General features: G+C 49.6%; 2 protein-coding genes across 2 annotated transcripts; one reads left to right on the top strand and one right to left on the bottom strand.

Moving 5' to 3' along the window:
* Positions 1–113: 113 nt before the first annotated feature.
* LOC122387321 (proline dehydrogenase 1, mitochondrial-like) lies at positions 114–6,662 on the bottom strand. Its single transcript, XM_043377427.1, has 8 exons — positions 5,483–6,662; positions 4,913–5,103; positions 4,377–4,506; positions 3,608–3,767; positions 3,141–3,292; positions 2,671–2,846; positions 2,365–2,463; positions 114–2,067 (listed from the first exon to the last, which is right to left on the bottom strand). The coding sequence occupies exons 1-8, from the start codon at positions 5,735–5,737 to the stop codon at positions 1,785–1,787; spliced, it is 1,446 nt and encodes a 481-aa protein (XP_043233362.1). The 5' UTR covers positions 5,738–6,662; the 3' UTR covers positions 114–1,784.
* Positions 6,663–18,101: 11,439 nt separating this feature from the next.
* Positions 18,102–19,382, top strand: LOC122387320 (fructose-bisphosphate aldolase-like). Its single transcript, XM_043377426.1, has one exon. The coding sequence runs from the start codon at positions 18,214–18,216 to the stop codon at positions 19,306–19,308; it is 1,095 nt and encodes a 364-aa protein (XP_043233361.1). The 5' UTR covers positions 18,102–18,213; the 3' UTR covers positions 19,309–19,382.
* The last annotated feature ends 1,431 nt before the right edge of the window (positions 19,383–20,813 follow it).

Here is a 20,813-nt window from a genome sequence, read left to right as displayed (position 1 = left end):
ACTCGTATCCACTTGTGGTTCCCATTGGATAAGTAGCGCTAAACTGTGTACTTGCTATTTTGTCATAATGCTGCGCGGTTGTCAATTGTCATCATTGTATACATAGAGTGGACTTGTGGTCAAGTTTATTGGTAGTTACAAATAACAATGTGCGACAATAGTAACAATGCAATGCAGTAGGCCGGCATTGTATGCAATGGAACACCTACGCACAGCCAGTGCCAGCCAGTGAAAGACATGAATTCGAAGAGAGACTTGACATTTGCCTTGGAATTTGGATCACTTGCTATGCGCTGGTTGTATCGCCTCACTTGGCACGATTGTTGAGTACTATCATTGCGATTGCGACTGCATACAATTTACATATGCATGCATGGCTTATCTTCATGATGTCGCGTTATCTTCAACGCTGACTGACATTATCTACAATTCCCTATTGTTAACACGCGCAGTGGAAGGGGGGGGGGCGGATTTCGCCCACCCCTCCTGTTTTTCGCCAATGACTCGCGCCGCAAGCATAATATCAATGTGAAATTTCGGCTACCTGTCCAAAATTGAATTGCGGATCTTCTCGTGCAAGAAGTAAGAAAATCGGTTCACAACTTTTCTAGTAATAGCGGTGTAAAGTCAAACATCCTGCCGCCGCGGCGGCGCGGCGGCGCGGCGGCCGCCTGAATTGTAGACTGTGCCGGGGCGGGACGGTTCCGTCTTTACATCGCGCTCCTTACCGCTGATTATATTAGATTCGCGTCAAATTCGGTGAGAAGACTGAGAAATGTACAGGCAATCATATGATCAAAGAATTTTGAAAATCGGCCGGTAACAACTTGAGTTATGAGTGTGTAAACACAAAATTGTGATTGCCGCGTTTCCCGCGTCGGCCGACGCCGCTTCAGCCGCCGACATCTTACCCTTAGCAGGCTTCTAACTGCCACATTTATTGTTGGATTATCTAGAAATTCACCATACATACTCACAAATGTTTGCTCTTTCGTATAGTGAAAGTTTTTAAAAAATCGGCCGGTAACTTTTTGAGTTATCGGCGTGTAAACGCAAAAAAGTCGCTAATATGGCAGATTTGACCACATTTGACCTCATTTGACCTTGAAGATATTGATCTAGGGTCATGAAATTCACACACAACAGAGTTCCCCATGGCCCCCACCTACCCTCCAAATTTCGTCTTTCTAGCTCCAGTGGGAGCTGAGATCTTAGGGGGGGGGCGACATCCGCCCCCCCCCCTTCCACTGGGCGTAGTACTCGCAACCCTTCCACTGCGCGTGTTAAAAGTGAATTCAGTACGCATACAAACGCTAACAAGAGCTGAAATATATACGTCCTGGTTCCTAAAAAGCTGATATACAAAAGTGTTCTACTTACATTTCACTTTTTAGCTCCAAACAAACTATATCATCTTATCAGGCTTGGGCTGGAAACAATCGTGAGCACTGAGCAGTGAGCAGCATATCCATTACCCAACTTTTCAACATCACAAATTCACAACCGCGCGCACATCACTTACACAACGGCTTCATGTCATCTGCTACTAGAGATGAGTACCCCAGCATCAGTCCTGCCAATCACTCGTTTGAACCCTCGTCTTATCCTGAGTGGACACCTTTCCACGACGCAAGTTCCTTTAGAAATATCCCCTATAAATCGACCACAACGCATGATTCCTCATATCCATGAAGTATCTCGCCTGACGCTTCCATTCCTTTCTTCACTCTCCTCCGCTCCCCTCTTTCACTTCCACTTCTTCAACGCGCTCGAGCCCCTCTTCTTCACACCACTACCTCCCTGGCCCTGCCCCTGCGACTGATCCTGCCTGCCAGTTCCTTCAGCAGTAACTGCCTCTCCAGCCGTACACCCTGCTGGATGAGCCTGCTCTCTGCAGCTCTTCGTGACAGATAAGGCATCACCGTGCTGAACTCTCCAAAAGGCACTGCCTTGTAGGCGCGGTGGCCGGAGCGAGCGAGCGGAATGGTGAGGTAGTCGGCCATGCCGTAAATCTGGCCGAAACTGAGACCGCTGGAGGCTGGTGTCAGCTGCAGCATGGCAGAGAGTCTGTGGGAGGGCAGGGAGTGTTAGGTGGTGTGTGGGGAGGGGAAGAGAGAGAGAGAGAGAGAGAGAGAGAGAGAGAGAGAGAGAGAGAGAGAGAGAGAGAGAGAGAGAGAGAGAGAGAGAGAGAGAGAGAGAGAGAGAGAGAGAGGGATAGATCCGACCAAAACGCACATAACTTCATTGGAATTGCGATGGTTAAGATCCCGATCGCCATTCACCCAACCTATTGTGTCCTCTGCACGCACCGACCTGAGGACTGCCTGTGCCATCTCAGGCGCGGTGGCACTATGTATCTCTCACCTCAGTGCGTGTACGATGGAGTCGTAGTTGTGCGTGGCCACCATGATCTGTGTCCTGCCCTCGTCCTCCGCTACCCGCCTCAGCGCAAACTCCACGGCCCTGGGATAAACAGATGTGTGATGGTTAGTGTTGGTGATCGGATTGCTAGGAGGCTATCATGGCTTTTACTTGAGCTTTCTTAGCTCCCGTCGATTAGTTGTTTTGCGCTATTTTCCCAATGACAAACACCAATCACCTAAAACTGTTTTTGACAGGTAGCACCAGTAGTCGGTACGATGTTTATCTACTGCAGACATTTGTTCTTACCGTGTGTAGTTAGCCGTGGTCTCCTCGTAACTTTCACAGACCGGACTGGGTCGCTGCTCTTTCTGCGCTAATTGTCTCTCCCGCGCCATATACGCGCCACGCACCAGTTTGGCGCCAAAGCAGGCGCCCAGCTGGCGAGTGATGGAGTACTCTTGCTCCAGATTGGAAGGCGTGGCCTGGAAGCAATGATTCCAAATTATATATCAAATGAGGCGAACTAAGGATAAACAATCGATTACTGTTTATGTAATACGACACATTTTACCGTCCATTTCCTTTTGTTGTAACAGTTGTTTTAGGTTGTTGGGGCACAGCTTAGATACACTGGCGCTAGCATCGATCGCTTCGTGTCTGCCAAATTTCATTGATCCCACTCTCTGGTTTACATTTCATGTCAAACTGCGTTGGCGAAGCACTGCAGACTGTGCGACTATGAAGCCAGTTATGATCGGTACTCAATAGGCTCTCACCTTCAGGTAACATTGGTACGTGCCCCTCACCACGGCCCTGTGCTGGTTCAGAGCTGTCATCAGAGCCAGTGTGATCCACGAGATGGCCGGGTTGGTGTAGGTAAACTCGCCGTCCACGAACAGGGACATGTTGTGCTGTGCGCAGGCGTCTCCTGAGGAACGTCATGCATTAACGTCAGTACGATAGGCTGGTACACATGAGATGGGGAAAGAAAAGAAAACAGGTTCCATCTAAAAAAGGAGAAAATGTTAGAGAGCCGTCAGCGTAATGAATGACTTAGAAAAGTGGTTGAGCTCCTTTTGATGCAGAAATGCGCAGAAACTTGGATGTCATGAGCACAAAGTTCAAAAATTATTTCTATAAGTAATGAGCACAAGAAGCGCATTGTGGTAAATAACTAATTTGTTATTTATCATTTTAAAACCTTCGTGCATGAAGTTAATCTACTTTCATAATATCTACCTACCGAGCGTTTTTAGTCGTAGAGCGGCGCCGTCCCATTGTTTCTGCTGCTGCCGGGTCATACCGGGCACAATGACCTGACCTGAGGTCACCATAGCCTTTGCCAGACGCTCCACTAGCGCGGTTGGCTCTGAGCTGGCAGAAAACACCCGAGAGGCCAGAACCTGTGGATATTGGACAGCGCGGGCTGAGAACTAAGACGAACTCTAGATGTCACATTGTTTATAAACAGTTAGGGGTCTAGAAGAGTAAACAAACATACAGCAGGCATTACACAAGTGTAAATATTCCAGACCGAGAAAGACGACTGTGGGTCCGTTAGGTTTGATAGATACGAGTGGAGTGGCCGAGCTGTTTGTATAGCAAAGGTTTTCAGGTATACAGCAGTAAACAATTATCCCAGCGAAGCATCGTAATGCTCGTCATTCTGGGTCACACGATACAGAAATACATCTGCAACTTGTCTGAGAATGTTTATAAATATCTGAGAGACCAGAGACCGGACACATTGGTACTAATATCCAGTTAAAACTGGATAAGACTGTCTGAACGTCGTTCTCCTCTATCGAGGGCACTCAGTGCAGTTTTAGAGCAGGTATGGTGCAGTTGTACTTCAAATACAAAGTCGCAGAAGAGGCCTACGAATCGTGCAAAATAGTTCCATCTCATCAGCCTCATCTGGGATATTGCTGGACAATGATTGAATGGAAATACTTCGTAAGATTCGTTTGCAAGTGAGGCATTCAAATATACTTCTTAAATTTGGTATTTACCAGCAGTTCGACATCCATGTGTGCAGTGAACTTGGTCTGAATGGCCGGCTGATCCTCCTCTGATGTGATGTCTCTGACCAGCATCATCTGCCGCAGCGCCTCTTCCATGTTCGCCGTCAGCTGCTCCTCGCTGTCGCGGAGATGCGTCATCGTCATTGGAGGGTGTGAAGTGGATTATGATTTATGTGAGACTTGCATTACATCACCGGATTGAAGAGAAAGTGTAAACGATTCGATAATCATTACGTAAGCCGTAGCTAAGTGAATTGTTGTTTTGCTGACGTCTACACTGCGTAAAATGTGCAGAACAGATTATCGACAGGTCCGACAGTTGGTTTTCGACATTTGAGCACATAAATTTTGGCATTTGACATCCATTAATGTTGATGTGAATAAAAGAAGACTGCTGCATTGCACCCTGTTAGTCTATAAATAGTAAATAATACACAGTCCTCGATTGTCATGATGGGCATTGCATAATTTATTTTACTTTCCGGCATCGCCAATTTAGATGTCGTGATGTCGCAGGATCTCACCTGGCAGCTTGTTCTCCCACATCAGCCTCCAGCATGCTGGTCATCATGAACCGGATTCCGTCTGCTCTGAGAGCCGTGACGGTTCTCTCCAGCTGCTGGCGGTCAGACCCGGCCACGAACTGACGGTAGAACGGAGAGACAAGCCGCTGCAGCAGCCGGCTGCCCAGCAGCTGCTCGCCGAGGCGCAGCAGCTGAGGAGGTGCAAAAGGAGATTTAGAATCAGTTGCCGACACAATGCAATGGCTGCAATAGGTTTGGCAGAAGAGGTGAAGCTGCTACTGATATAATGAGAGTGATAGAGTACCCCAACTGATTGAAGAAGGGAGATGGCAACTGGAAAATGCAAAAGCAGCGGAAAGCATAAGTACGACAGTTGTCGATTCCGCCGGACACGTCATAGCAACTGCCGATAGAGCCCACGAATAATGTAGGCTACAGTGGTCAAATATGATTGAGAATTAACTATGGAAAATGAAGGTCCCGCAATACTAGCATTTCGTCTGTTATTTATTTATTTTTTATTAGAAAAATTGGAATCTGACTAATATTACCCATTTCCTCCGACCTCACCTGTAGACTATTGTCGACGATCCTGTCGAAGGCGCACACCTGGTACACGGCCACGGCTCGCAGCAGGTCTCGAACAGACCTCGACCGGAACACATCCTCCGTACGTAGCTGCAACTCCGCGGGCGCCGTGCTGTGAGCCTGCTCGGCCGTGCTGTGGACGTGCTCTGCCGTGCTGCAGCCGTGCCGGGTACGGCTGGCCGGCAGCAGACACGACCCGGAACGCACCAGGCGGGAAATACGACCGCCCCCGCTCATGGCTGTTCACTCGGAGTGGAGTGGAGTGCTTAACCACACTCGGCGATTACAGAATTTGTTGTATATGTAGGAGAATTTTGATTTTCCTATAGATAGGTACTAACTATTCTGTCGGCTAACCCTACTTGTTCTTTTCATGTGTGTAGATATCACTCACGCTGCCGATTTGTAACACTTTTATCTAATGTGAGCAATCTGATTCGATTGGCTAAGACGGATGTAAGCTCAAATGCGGAATTATCTCCTTTCTAACTTGCCTAAACGCTGCTTCCCACTACGATCTAGACCAGGCCTTCCGTCGCCTAGATCTGTCCCCGACTGTTCACTGTCGCCGCTACTCTGTACTGAGTCGGAGTTTGAGCGTCGTCATCAGTTGAGATCAACAATCACTTTCCGTATCACCACGGGGAGGGGTGGGGTCAGAGGGGACGCGGTCACACCCCTCAGCCGAGGCTAGTCATTGGTGGAGAGGCCGGGGGCCTAAGCTCTCATTGGTGGTGGTGACAGGAGCTGGTTAGTTTCCTCCGGGTCCGGTTTTATCCAGTTTTAGGAACATACTCGTACACTTGCTGTGACATACATAACAGCGATGAATACGCATTTCAATTCCTTGCCGTCTGTTTACAAGCTATGTGTGGTTTGCTGGCCAGCTAATCCAGATATTTCTGGTAATGTCTGGCTCAAAAGCAGTGTGTGTTATGCGTACTGAGAACGTTAGCTAATTCGTAGAGTCATCTGCGGTGTCGCATAAATCTAAACTTGAACCTCCCGTCCAATATGAGGTTTATGATTGTTTGTGTTCGTGATACTTTGATACTTTTTACAAAAAGTTTCACGACAAGCTGTATTTGATGGAGCTAACCTTGCCACCGTTCTCAGAATATATAATGTAAAGCGCTGGGAGCACCAACATTATGCCAGTTATTTTTTTTTTTTTTAATAGAACGGCAACGTATTCACTGCTCGGTAAACATTAGCTATTTCTCAACAGATAGATAGCAGATACCCCCAGTGGCGGATCCAAGGGGGGTCATATGGGTCATGCCCCCCCCCCCCTTGGGCACTTGTGGTGCCCCACGGGGGCACCACAGGCCTGCCAGGGCCACCACCGGCCTATCAATTCCCAGGGGCATCACAGGCCTGACAGGGGCACCACAGGCCCGCCAGGGGCACCACCGGCCTCGCAGGGGCCAGGGGCACCCCGGCCTCACAGGGGCACCACCGGCCTCGCAGGGGCACCACCGGCTTCGCAGGGCCCAGTGGCACCTTGGGCTTATCAGGGGCACTTCAGGTTTGTCAGGAGCACCACAGTCCTGCCAGGGCCCAGGGGCACCAGCGGCCTAGCAGGGGCACTACAGGCCCGCTAGGGGCACAACAGACCTGCCAGGGGCACCACAGGCTTAGCAAGGGCACCGCGGGCCTGTCAGGGCACCTCAGGCTTGTCAGAGCCCAGGGGCATCACAGCCCTTTCAGGGGCACCACAGGCCTGTCAGGGGCACCAGAGGTCTAGCAAGGGCACCACAGGCCAGCCAGGGGCACCACCGGCCTCGCAGGGGCACCTTGGGCCTGTCAGGTGCACCACGTGCTTGTCAGGGACACTTCAGGGTTGTCAGCTGGGCACCCCAGTTCTGTCAGGGCCCAGGGGGCAGGGAAAAAATAAAAAAAATAAAAAAACAGAAAAAAAAAACTAAAAATAGGGCCCAACCAAAAAATAAGTGGCCGAAATCCGTTGAGTTTATAATTTTGGGTATAGGTAGGGACGTAGGGTGCCCTGCACTTCGATTCATGACCCCTCTCTTGGAGTTTTTCTGGATCCGCCCCTGGATACCCCAACGCATTGCTTAGGGGCATTTTTTACCCATTAATGCCGGAATTTTTATTTTTTGATTCTTTAGTTGTACTTAACAAATGTTAGCCACACGGGTCCCAGTAAGAAAACTGTGCAAGCTTAAAAAATTGTTCCATCGGTTCTCAAGTTATAAGTATGGGTCATAAATGACCCAACCGGCATTGGCATAGTCACAAATAAGGAGTTATCACGAAAACCGATTTAGCTAGAAACCTTATTGTGTATACTGTATAGCGGTCTCAGCCAAACAATATTAAGGGCACTGCATTGCAATGCTTTGCAACGTCTCATTGACGAGGCCGTTGGTGCCGCTGGCAGGCCTGTGGTGCCCCTGTTAGGCCTCTGGTGCTCCAGAGGGGACACCATAGGCCTGACGGGCCTGTGGTGTCCCTGGAAGGACTGTGGTGCCCCTGGGCCCTGACAAGCCTGAGGTGCCCCTGACAGGCTTGTGGACTGTGGAGCCCCTGACAGGTCTGTGGTGCCATTGCTAGGTTTGTGGTGCCCCTGGCAGGCCTGTGGTGCCCCTGGCGGGCCTGTGGTGCTCCTGCTAGGCCGCTGGTGCCCCTGGGTCCTGGCAGGACTGTGGTGCCCCTGGCAAGCCTGAAGTGCTCCCGACAGGCCCGTGGAGCCCTTTACAAGCCCAAGGTGCACGCGCGAGGCTGGTGGTGCCCCTGTGAGGTCGATGGTGCCCCTGGCAGGCCTCCGGCTGGTGCCCCTGGCAGGTCTGTGGTGCCCCCTGACAGACCTGTGGTGCTCTTGCTAGGCCGATGGTGCTCCCGCAGGCCTGTGGTGCCCCTAACAAGCCTGTGGTACCCCTGACAGGCCCGTGGTGTCCCTCGGCCGGCCGAGTCGCCGGCCCGCCCCGCGTCACGGCCCCGGACAACCGGTCCGCTCATGATATCCCAACATCGCAACACTAGGCCTGTGGTGCCCCTGATAGGTCGGTGGTGCCCCCGGGTCCCAGGGGAGGTCATGAGTGACCCATATGACCCCCCTCCTTTGGATCCGCCACTGTGATCTTATCACAACCCCCAGAAATAAATAATCGTATAATCATCAATTGCTTCCCTTGTATTCAACATACGAGAAAATTGACAACACTATTGCCGGCTGGGTCATTTATGACACAAGGATATTTATCGAGGAAAAAAAGTTATAAGATGGCGACAAGAAGGGCAAAAATATACATCATGTCTTTTTCAGACAAATTTAGATGCCAGGTGGACGATCATTCAATAGCAGTGTTGCCGCGGCCAGATTTTACAGCGTACCAGGATCGCATCCAAATCGTACCAGATTGGCTGTTTCTGGCTCTGTTCCGTACCAGATCGTAGTAGGTCAAAATATTTTTAATTCAGCACTATAAACATAGCCATAATTTCGGTATGTTCATGCCAGTAAGTAATGTATTGACCCATTGACCCGGTAATTCACCCATTCGTCTCCCCGCCTCGCCCGCTAAAGACAGAAAGGCGCTCTTCTGAAAGCCCGAATTGTATTTTTTTTTTTTTTAATCGGACCTCCCTCCAACGAGCAGCTTCGTCCCATTTACAGGAGAGCTCCTGCTCCTCCTGGTCCTGCTCTCCTTCCCCCCAGGCTACGGCTGAAGTAGGAGCCTACCCCACGCCCGGTGACGCAGCCGGGGACGACGCCCCGCAGAACGGGAGGAACCGGGGATCGAACCCGGCAACCCCCCCCCCCCCCCGACACACACACACACACACCGCGGGACGACGCCAATTAACCGACTGCGCCACCGGGGACGCCATATACATAAAATTGGCCTAAGCCCTAAACATAGAAAAAATCGAATTCCTTCCTTCGAGAGGGGGCACTCCTGGATGGGGGGGGGGGGCGATCCAGTTGAGACTGGCGAATGGCGATTGCACCCAGGATCCTAACTTGCAATGAAGGAGTGAAAATTGCCACAGCCACAGTAATATGCCAGTGAGAATGGAAAATTGTGATTTGTTAGGTGTCATTTAGTTTTCCAACCAAATCGCACAATCTTGGACACTGATTCAAATAAGATTCTTTCCTTAGCTTTTTGACCGTCGACGCATTGGCCTTGGACACAACTGCCTCACTAGCCTGCAGCCGGCGGACCGTCCCCTGCTATCACACAACCGGAATAGGTATCGATAATTCTGAATCCGATGCATGACAAGTTATGATAAGAAACACCATCCTTCCTGACTAAAAGAATTGTTTAGAAATATTAAAATGCCAAAAAATGCATTTCGGCGAAAAAGTACCAGATTTCGTTCCGGCGTACCTCCGTACCAGAACGGTCGAAAAAGTACCAGATCTCAGGTACTAAAGTACCAGGACGGCAACACTGTTCAATAGATAGTTAAGTGCAAACATAACATAATATTACTTTTTGGGACGGCGCGCCATTGCCAGTGACCGGCGGTTGTGCAGTCCCGTCGTCTTTGGCTCCAGAAACTTCAGTGGACGAGCTCACACGAGTTTTATGCGGCTCCGACGCTCGTCGCTGAACCCACAAATCCAACAAAACACACGCACAAGTTCCTCAAAGTGCCACTTGCCTCCATTTAGAAAAAAATGTTAAGATGTTGCTTTTGGGTCATATATGACCCAAGCGGCATTAATGGGTTAACTTATAGCTCTGGATATGATTGTGGGATTTTACCTTCCAAGTCACACAAAGTATTTATATAATTAAATTATTTTCAGCGACTTTGATTTTTGTAATACAAGGACAGAAAATATAGCTGCTATTGATAGCGCTTACCTATTAGCAGATCACGTAGTTAAGCAATTCAATTGGAGTGACAAACAATCAAGGTCGATCAGAAGCATTTGTATCCATTTTCACAGGCTAGCCACAACGTTGCACTTGTTGCATGCGCATAACCCATCTAGTCCTGTAATCCCTCATTGCGGGTGTGGCATAACTCGGTATGGTTGAAATAATCCCCGTAAATTAGTGCAGCTTCGTCCCATTCTGAAACAGAGCCTCCGCTCGGCTATTGTCTCAGGTTGGCTCGCATGACAGCGGCTCCAGATCCCGTTGTGCCAGGGATGGACAAAGACGTCCTTTGCAGAGGTTTAGTGCAGGACTCGCAACCCTCGGTGGAGGCTGATCCACCCCTCCACCTGCTCCTCCTTTCACCGTACAGCGTCGCACGAGGGGAGGGGAGGGAGGGGGGCAATTAGTGCATCCGGCTACCATCGAGGTCAGTGTGAGCCGAGGGAAGGACTCAGTACCGCTGCCGATGTGGATTTCGGTCAGTTTGTCTCGGAAAGGCTTTGTGGAAGGAGGCAGGAGCCAGCGAGCTGTCGGTTTTGGTGGTGGCTCCGCCTGTTTAGCTCTTGCCTCTTGGCCGTAGTGGCAAGCAGCGAATCGAGCCATCGCTAAGCCTAGGACTACCACAGCAAAGCTGGCACCAAACGGGACTGCGTCTGTGGAAGACTGACGGGAGTGTCAGACCGAGAAGTTGACATCAAACCTATCACCGAGCTGACAGGACCGCCAGCATCATGAGGACGCGACTGCTGCCGTCGCTGTCACTCTCCATGCCGCTGGCGCTGCTTCTGCTCTGCAACCTCTCCCGGCTGGCTGATGCTCGACAGGAGAGCGGATCAGATTCAAACGGACACTCTCGGTCTAATTCTGAATCTGATAGCTCCGGTATCAGACGCGCTCGAACGCTGTGGGTGGATACGAGATCGGCTGCTTTCGCAGGTCGTGAGGACGCTTCAGCCGGCTTCACTTCAGTGTTCGCCGGGCAGGCGCGGCAAGATGACACCCGACGCAGTGCGCTACGATCCCCCGGTACTGGGAGGTACTCGGCAGGAGGTACCAGAGGTACGGTACCGCTCGGCTCGGGTCCTACTGGTGACCGCGTCGGTCGCTGGTTTCCGCTGGCCCCGACTGGAAATGGTGGTGCCACTGCAGCGGTCAGCAGGCACCAAGGTGGTGTGAGGAGTGCTGTGCCTCCTGCCGCAGCAGCAGCATCGAGGGACGGCTGGGTACAGCTAACCACCGAGAAACAGCCAAACTCTCATCAAGATAACCTAAGAGATAGATTCCAAAGTTACGCTCAGCTAAACAACCCACAAAGAGCTCATGGCAACACTTGGTATCGAGTTCAATCGTACCCTGCTGTCGGTACCCACGCCGTTGGCGCAAATCCTGGCCTCACGCTTGGTGGATACCAGGTTACTGGGTATCCTAATCGGCATCAGCCGTTACCAGGTGAAGTGTACCAGTATCACCAGCAGACTTTCAGCAATCAGATCGGAGGAGGGATTCAGCAGAGCAGAGGATCCACCGACTTCTCACGAACGCAGCATGGAGGCGTCAGCTCCAGCAAAGGAATCAGCAAGCAGAAGGATCTCCTTCCGTATGAGGACATCTACCTGCAAAGTCTCCGGCAGGACCACGCCACGCCGGGTTACTACTACCGGAAAATGTACCACCAGCCCTCCTTTATACAGGGGAGTGGCCCGATCACCCCTGCACTTGGTACCTCTGGGTACAGAGGTACCGGGTACATCCATCCCACGGGGCACGGTACATCGCTGACGCTAGCGCCCGGACTGGGCAACACTGTACTGCTTCGACTGCCACCAGGGGCTGCTCGAGTTTCAGGACCAAGTGTTGGCATCTCAGGCCCATCCACCGCCTTCCTGCCGTCGGGTCCAGCTGGACCTCTGGGCCCCTCGGGCCCCTCGGTGGGTCTGGAGCTCCCCCTGGATCCTCTGTGCCCGGACCAGCACACATGTTCGGCAGACGGTTGGTGGCGGAGCGACTCTCGCGACTCCCTCTCCTGGGCGGAGCACGGGTGTATGTGTGACGCCTCCTGCTCGCGGTATGGTGACTGCTGCTCAGACACTGCCGGCGCAGACTCCGTGCCAGGGAGGTACTCCTGCCGGCCCGTAGAGCCGCTCTCGCCGCAGCTGAAGCCGCTCTCACGCCGCGACATCCAGCACTGGTACATGCGCGACTCCTGTCCGTTGTCGGCTGCCGAGCGAGGCCGCTGCGAGCAGCCGCCGAGTGCTGAGGAGGATCCTCTGTCTTCCATACCAGTGACCAGTCGTGACTCGGATGTCACCTATCGGAACTACCACTGCGCTCTCTGTCATGGGGATGCCACCAGGCTGACGTTTTGGCGCGTACAGACGGTTTGCCCAGGCGTAAACAATGGCCTGCCTTCGGAGGAGGTTGCTGCTGGTCTCCGAAGGGGCGCGAATGGAGGCTGGCTGCTCCAGATGCCGACAGGAGAGCTCACGCCGTGCCAACTGACCCCACAGCCACCAGCTGACCTGCGGCCGCGCGCATGTGCTCCATCCATCTCTCAGTGTCTGCCAGGGGCGGCGCCATTTCTGGAGAAACTCTGCTACAACCACACGGCGGTGGTATACAGTGGCGGCCGCGCCTACCGGAACATCTACTGCCTGCGCTGCGCAGGCGGTGGACCAGATGTGACCTGTAGTGCGCCCTGTCCCCCTCCAGAGCCAGCAGAGGTCGGTCCAGCCGGTCTCAGAGTCCGCCTCAAGCTCAGGGTGGGAGCTGACCTGCGCTGCTCGGCGTCTGACCTGTGGGACCCGTTCACGCGCCGCTGTAGAAGCGTGGCGTGCGGCTCCGGCCAGCGTCTGCTGGGAGCTAGGTGTGTGTCTGACGCCGAACCTCCAACGTCAGCTCCTCGGCCACCAGTCAGCGCTACACACGCGCCGCCTCCGGTGGCTCATCGCCCTCCGCCACTGCCACCGCCGACCACCAGCCGCCCGCTGCCGCCACTGCCGCCCCCATCTGTCAGTCAGCAGCGTCTGAAGCCTCCCAGCGCTCCGGCACCGCAGTCCGTGCCCCTGGCACCCGCCGATGACCTGCAGGTCATCATGAGGCTACTGGTGAGAACTCAGAACGATCTGGTGCGCAGCCGGGACGCGCTGGTGAAGAACAGAGACAGGTTAATCCACAATCGGGACGCCTCGTCCGACGAAGAAGAGCGTCAGCAGCTGTTGGACGAGCGGGCAGAGCTGGTGGAGCACAGGAACAACCTGCTGGTGGCGAGGAGGGAGCTGCTGAAGCGGCGCAAGGAGCTGCTCAGACAGCAAGGCTCCGGAACGGCAGAAAACTCGGCCCACTCCGATTACCGATATGGAGTAAGAAGGACTCGAAGGCCAAATCACGGAGGACATCTTCCAGCACGCCTCTCCTTCGCAGAGTACGGTCAACACCAGCAGCCGGGAGCGGAGGTGGACGAGGGAGCAGATGTTGACTCTCAGCTGGACTTCGGAGACCCGGATGGTATCCTCGGGAACGACGAGGGCGCACTGGGAGAAGTCAATGACCTTCTAGGAGCATCCAGCGTCAGTGCTGATGTCAGCTCTAATCTGGGAGCACTGACGTCTGCCATCCTCTCAAGTCTCCAGAACGACGACGATCCCGCGACGAAGAAGCCTCTTGGGACGGGAACTGTAGACACAGGGGCTGATCTGGCTGCTGGTTCAGAGGACGCTGCCCAGCGCTACTCTGAGACCGAAATCGGCCTGTCTCCACCACCGATCTCCGATGAGAATCCTCAAGGTTCTCCACCTGACTCTGTGCCACAGAAGGATCTCCAAGAGTCTCTGGGGGCACGATACAGAGGAGCCGGAAGGCAGGGCGATCTGTGGACGTCCGAGGGGTCTGGCCTGGATCAGGAGGCACCTCCAGGTCCTCTCAGTCCTGGAGACACCCAGGGAACTACCAGAGTCGGCGGTAGGCCCAGAGGAGTGGGTTGGCCTGGTGCTGTGGAGAATGAGAATGACGGATACGGCGACACTCAGGTCACTGATCCTGAGCTTTACGACTATCCGTATAATTTGCTAGGTGGTGAACCAGCTTCAACCCAAAATGGACAGGCGGTAGCCGGCCCCGGTAGTGATAAGCGCTTCTTTGCTAGTGACCCCAACCTATATGAAACCAGTGGTGAACTGTACGGAAACGATATCCCTTTCTACGGCAATGAGAACGAGCTGCTTGCCGATGAGTTGGCCGCATACGACACTGAGAGAGATCAGTACCCCGCTGATCTGGCCTTGCCAGGAGGTGGGGATGGGTACAGTCGCGAGCCTCGAGTATCGGTGCCTCAGAAGAACTTCCAAGGGCACGCATGGAATAGAGGGGATCACCTGGATCCTTCTGAGGGAAGGCCTACCGAGTACCGTGACGGCAGCCCGTCTGTTCTGCGGAGCGGTGAGACAAGTGGTGGCATAGGAAAATGATGACAGGCATGGTGTACTTCGAAAATGTGACGTAGAACGCATCAGTTATGGAATACCGTTAGACGCATGGAGTATGGGACGTGACCCAGCATGGGGTATTATTTTGTACTCTTTTCTGTCTTCATTAATACCTACATTCGCTCTGCCTACATTAATACATTTTCCTTGCTATTATTCGTCCTTTGACACCGTGTGATGCTGGCCTTTATTTCACAATGTCTTATTACTTTTGTTCGACCCTCGACAGACCTTTTTATATGTAAGCCACGGTTGAGGATACAAAGGTAGTTGATAGATCCCTCCGTCGTTGGCACTAATTCAGCTCCGGCGTCACAAAAAAAACACGACCACGAGACGCAGCGACTGGTGGGGCATTCCACGTCAAATCGAACAAAAATCGGCTGTTTTGCACCTTACCATCAGCGATTTCATTATAAATTTGTGAGCGAGTTCCTGTGTGGCCCCGGACATTACATTGATGTTTTTTGCACATTCTGACCACAGGTCTTCTAAATATAGGGCATCAAATTTTTACAAAATGTTGCATCTTTATATTTTTGAACGACCATAACTTTGGTTGTACTTGTTTGATTTGAATGAAATAACCCTTACTGTTTAGGTAATTTCTTAAGCATTTGTTTAGAATTGCACCTACTTAAATATATGACCTTGAAATTTGCTTAACTCTGTTCTTAAGCACAAATATCGAAATAGCAAAAAACACGTCACCTTCGATTTGGCTCATTTTCATATATTTTATTGCCTACCATATTATTAACAACCTGTGAAAAAATTAGAGTGGGCCATTCATAAGTTTTGAAGAAAATTGCACATATGCAAACATATGTTAGCACGCGCAGTGGAGGAGGAAGAGCGAATTTCGCCCACCCCTCCTGTTTTTCTCCAATATCTCATAAGATTAATGCGAAATTAATTATGGCTACCTGTCAAGAATTGAATTGGACATCTCATCGTGCAAGCAATAAGAAAATCGGTTCACAACTGTTCTAGTAATAGCGGTGTAAAGTGAACATCCTGTCGCCGCAGCGACGCGGCGACTCGGCAGCCGGCGCCGACCGCTACGCGCCGCCTGAATTGTAGACTGTGCCGGGACGGAACGGAGCGGTTCCGTCTTTACATCGCGCTCCTTACCGCTGATTACGTTCGATTCGCGTCCAATTTTGTGAGAAGACTAAGAAATGTACAGGCAATCTTATGGTGAAAGAATTTTGAAAATCGGTTGGTAAACAATTGAAATATGAACGTGTAAACAGAAAATTGTGATTGCTGCATTTCCCGCATCGGCCGAGCCCGCCTTGCAGCCGGCGACATGTTACTCTTAGCAGGCCTTTAACTGCCATATTTATTATTGGATTAACTAGAAATTTCCCATACATACTATAAAATGTATGTCCTTTCGTATAGTGAAGATCAAAAGACGTGAAGATAACGTTGCGTGATAATGTTTTCGTTGAATTTACTTCATGATGCATTTCCACACGGCTCAAAATTCACCGCAAAATACCGTTTGCCTGAGACACTTTTACTATGGAACGTGAATGCTTGACTACGATGACTATGCATTTCCATTCTCGCAGAGTTTAGGATATCACTAATCAGCAATCATTCATTTCAGAAAGTGTACACAAGCAAGCATGTCTTGACTCTGTCTTTCAAGGTCACGCGCTGTTGCGTGATGTTGATGCATGAAAACGGCGTTTGCCGCGAAAGTTATGAATGGCCCACTCCAATTTTTTCACTGATGGTTAGGAACATTGTGACGGACATAATATGTAAAAATTAGCCAAATCGAAGGTGACGTGTTTTTTGCTATTTAAATTTTTCTGTTTTAATTCAAGGTCAAAAGCATTTCAAGGTCACTTCAATTTAATTTTATAATTAAAAATCAAAGCCTTATCAATTGTCTATAAGACCCTGTTAATATCATTTTGATACCAGAAAAGGAACCAGAGTTATAGCCATTTAAAAAATTGATGTGTGGCATTTTTCGCTATATTCGATGACCTATATCTCAGCGATACGTTATCAAATTTCGAAAATATTATACGTAACTCAGTTTTGAACCATGCCCAGTCTGCCTACAAAGTTTCAGAAAAATCGAAGGGGATGACGGATTTCGGTGTTTGATTTGACGTGGAATGCCCCTGGTATCAAATTTTGAGTTTAGCTCAGTTCAAAATCAGATCAAAGCCACTCAAGTAAAAAAAAAAAGCGGATTGACAGAAATCATATCACGTATCATTCAATTAGACAGGTTCTTCTGAGTACATCAATGGCTGTTTCACTCACTAGCGCAATTTGATCAGAAATTATCGGCGAAAAACTCCGATGACCTTACTTAGTGTCATATATGATTTACGCAAGGTCCACAGTGCAAAAGTTAGGCGTTGGGTCATGCAAGGAGTATATTGTATCGCGATTCGTTATGCGTAAGCTATGTAGGTAGACCTAGATCATGTCTGGTGTCAAAATAGGAGCTTCCCTATTCCCCATAACTGACTTACGCGCAAGCAATGGTTAGCCCACGTGATGGCCTAACCTCATGTGACCTTTAAAAATCCGTGACCTACAAGTTGTGAGGAGTTAAGAGTTTATCAGAAGCCTTTTACACGTCCGTTAAGATTAAGTTCCCTGCAAAATATCCCCTTGCACTGAAAGCTTTGCAACTTTGTGATGACATGTTGGAACGGTGCAATGATTCAGTTGTGACATCAGAGGTCTGTGACCCATCCTGACCTGGAAATGCCGTTACTGTCATAAGATCGGCTTTACTTAAATATTAGGGTAGGTATGTCACGTTTTAGAGCGCTTCCTCTAAAGCATTCCCTGCAACTGTTAGAAACTTTTTTTTAAGTTTTTTTAGGTTGGGCCAACCCCTCATTTGACCGGCAATGGCTGGCGACTTATCATTGTCGTCTTTGTCAGCCACTTTTTCAGAATTCTTCGAACCCAATAAAGTGCATTTGTAATTAAATATTTTTATAGATAATATAAAATATTGATATAATACTTAAATTAAAGCACAGCTGCGTTGAAAACATGATCATTTGCACGGCAAAAACCTTTTTTTAATATTGTTTTCTTTTTTTTGGTTAAATTGTGCATTTGGTATAGGAAAAATGACGCTACTTTTTCTCTATTAATATCTTCGATATCGTCATAAACGAGGTTTATAAAAATCCTTTGTAAAATTCGTTGCTTGGAGGTAGCAACAATTTACAGGGACCGCGAGCGAATTTTCACGAGGTTTAAAAATAAATGCTTAAAAATCATAGATCGCGGAAAATTTGCAAGTGCGAACGGTTTTACATTATCGGCTAAGTAAATTTCAGTTGAATATTTCAGATTATTTTCAAATTAACCAGTTATGACTACATATTTCACGTACCCGCCACCAGAGCTGCAAAAGGAGCTGGCAGATATCGCCAATGCCGTCGCTGCTCCAGGAAAAGGTATTTTGGCAGCCGACGAATCAACGTCAACAGTCGGCAAACGGCTCAGTGGTGTCGGGGTCGAAAATACGGAAGAAAACCGCCGCGATTACCGAGAGCTTCTTTTCACGGCGCCCGATGACATAAACAAATATATTTCGGGAGTTTTGCTTTTCCATGAAACCGTTTATCAGAAGGCGTCCAACGGAACCCCCATGATGGATCTGCTGAAAAAAAAGAAACTGATTCCCGGAATTAAAGTTGATAAGGGTGTTGTACCACTCATGGGCTCCGAAGGAGAATGCACAACTCAAGGTCTCGACGATATGTCCCAGCGTTGTGCTCAATATAAGAAAGACGGTTGCCAGTTTGCCAAGTGGCGATGCGTGCTTAAAATTGGCCGTAATACTCCAAGCTACCATGCCATGATTGAAAACGCAAACGTTCTTGCAAGATACGCATCAATCTGCCAAATGAATGGTCTGGTGCCAATCGTAGAGCCGGAAGTCCTTCCTGACGGCGACCACGACCTTGACCGGGCTCAGAAGGTCACCGAAACCGTGCTTGCCTTTGTCTACAAAGCACTGAATGACCACCATGTTTATCTGGAGGGCACCCTTCTGAAGCCGAACATGGTGACTGCAGGACAGTCGTGCAGTAAGAAGTACAAGGCTAGTGAACAGGCTGCGGCCACGGTCACCTGTTTGATGCGCACTGTACCGCCGGCCGTTCCTGGAGTCACGTTCCTCTCTGGAGGAATGACTGAGGAAGACGCGTCCATCATGCTCTCTGAGGTCAACAAGGCCCCAGGAAAGAAGCCCTGGGCTCTGACATTCAGTTTTGGAAGAGCTCTGCAGGCCTCGGTCCTGAAGGCGTGGTCTGGTAAAAAGGAGAACGTCGAGGCAGCTCAGACAGAGTTGATGAACAGAGCGAAGGCGAACAGTGAGGCAGCGCTTGGAAAGTACGAGCCGGGATCATGCAAGGGCGCCGCTGCGCAAGCTGATCAATTCGTCAAGAACCATGCGTATTAGCGTGTTTTTGGAAATAAAATGTCTCGTATGCATCATTTCACACTTCGGCTTGTAATACATAAACACACACCGCATCTGTTTTATCTTTGCTGCCGCCTGCCGATGAAGCTAGTTGGAAATCATTCGTTTGTGGTCTTTTTAGCTGCAGCAGTTGAAGAATGGAGTCGGTGATTATCATTTCGACAGCGCTCTTATGGTATTTTAGTGACGAGGTAGACATGACATGTCGCGAAACATTAAAAAACTTTTCCATGCTGGTGAGGAAGGTCTAATAAATAACGCATTCCGGCTTTCGTGGGTGCAATAAACCGCGGAAGGTGTAGACATACAACTTTGCACAAGTGTGAGCAGAGCAACCATCTACAATCTTTGACCTCAATTGATAGCTTGTCAGGTCACGAGGTCAAATTAACTCCGGGTGGTCTTTTCTCCAAACTCATATGTGATTGCATCTCTTCTACTACAGGCTATTTACAAAAGAAGTGTTGCTTGCTTTTCATAATAAATGTGGGTATCAAAGTCACCAGTTAATAAACATCGAGTTTGTATTTTATCCTAATGTATGCCAATTTATCACATTATTATTGAAAAAGGGTAGGTAAAAGTGTTCAACCGTCCCCTGCCTTGAAGGGCGTGCCAAAACCTCGCTAAAATAATTAGGTATTCAGAATTGTATAACATTTATGTCCATTTTCTATTAACACTGAATACGGTATAACGTAGGCTAAGGGACTCCGGTACAACCGATGGCCAACGGCTTCTTTGTCAGCTGAGGGTCGGCTGAGGTCATTTGGGGTCATCAGCTATTTTTGCTAACAGCTTTTGAAAAGAGGTAGAACGCCGCGGAGAGCTAGGGTATTTTCGTTCAGCTGGATTGCGATACAGCAACCGATTTGAAAGATGTTTTTTACTCATTCAGGCTATATTGTACATATATATCATTCGCCATGCCTTAGCGAGAGGAAAACAGCAGACGCCTTTACATAGGGTTTGTTGCAAGCTTATATCTCCGTCCGTGATGTTGCAAAAGATGCCAATGGTGCTGAACAATTTACAAAATGATCCCCTCTAAATATTTGAAGACCACTGCATCGAAATTATCGCCAAATTAACGAGCTAGAGCCTCGTCAAGTATGCTATGTAAACCGGGTTAGTGATTTTGAATCTTAAATGATAAATATAATAAAACTTATCATATGTTTTTTTTTACCCTCGCCCTGGCAGGGGGGTCGATGCGACCCCCCCTAAGGTTTTTCAAAGATTTGGCACAGCCTATGGGGCAGCCTTTTTACATATTCCTTGAAAATTTCAGGTCCGGGTGACCTTGGGTCAGGTCACCAGGTCAGAAAAACCAGTACAAGGTCATGTTCAAATTTCAATTTTATTTTTACACCTGTCCAACTCACAGTTTTGGACTGATTTCCTTCAAACTTTCAGTATGTGCTAAGCTCACCGAGTTGTATAACATATAGTCCGGGTTTTTTATGTCACTGACCTGAGGTCAG

This window comes from Amphibalanus amphitrite, unplaced genomic scaffold (genome assembly GCF_019059575.1).
Source record: "Amphibalanus amphitrite isolate SeventyFive unplaced genomic scaffold, NRLGWU_Aamphi_draft 000281F_arrow, whole genome shotgun sequence".
Classification (NCBI taxonomy): domain Eukaryota; kingdom Metazoa; phylum Arthropoda; class Thecostraca; order Balanomorpha; family Balanidae; genus Amphibalanus; species Amphibalanus amphitrite.
This window is presented reverse-complemented; position numbering and strand designations above follow the sequence as displayed.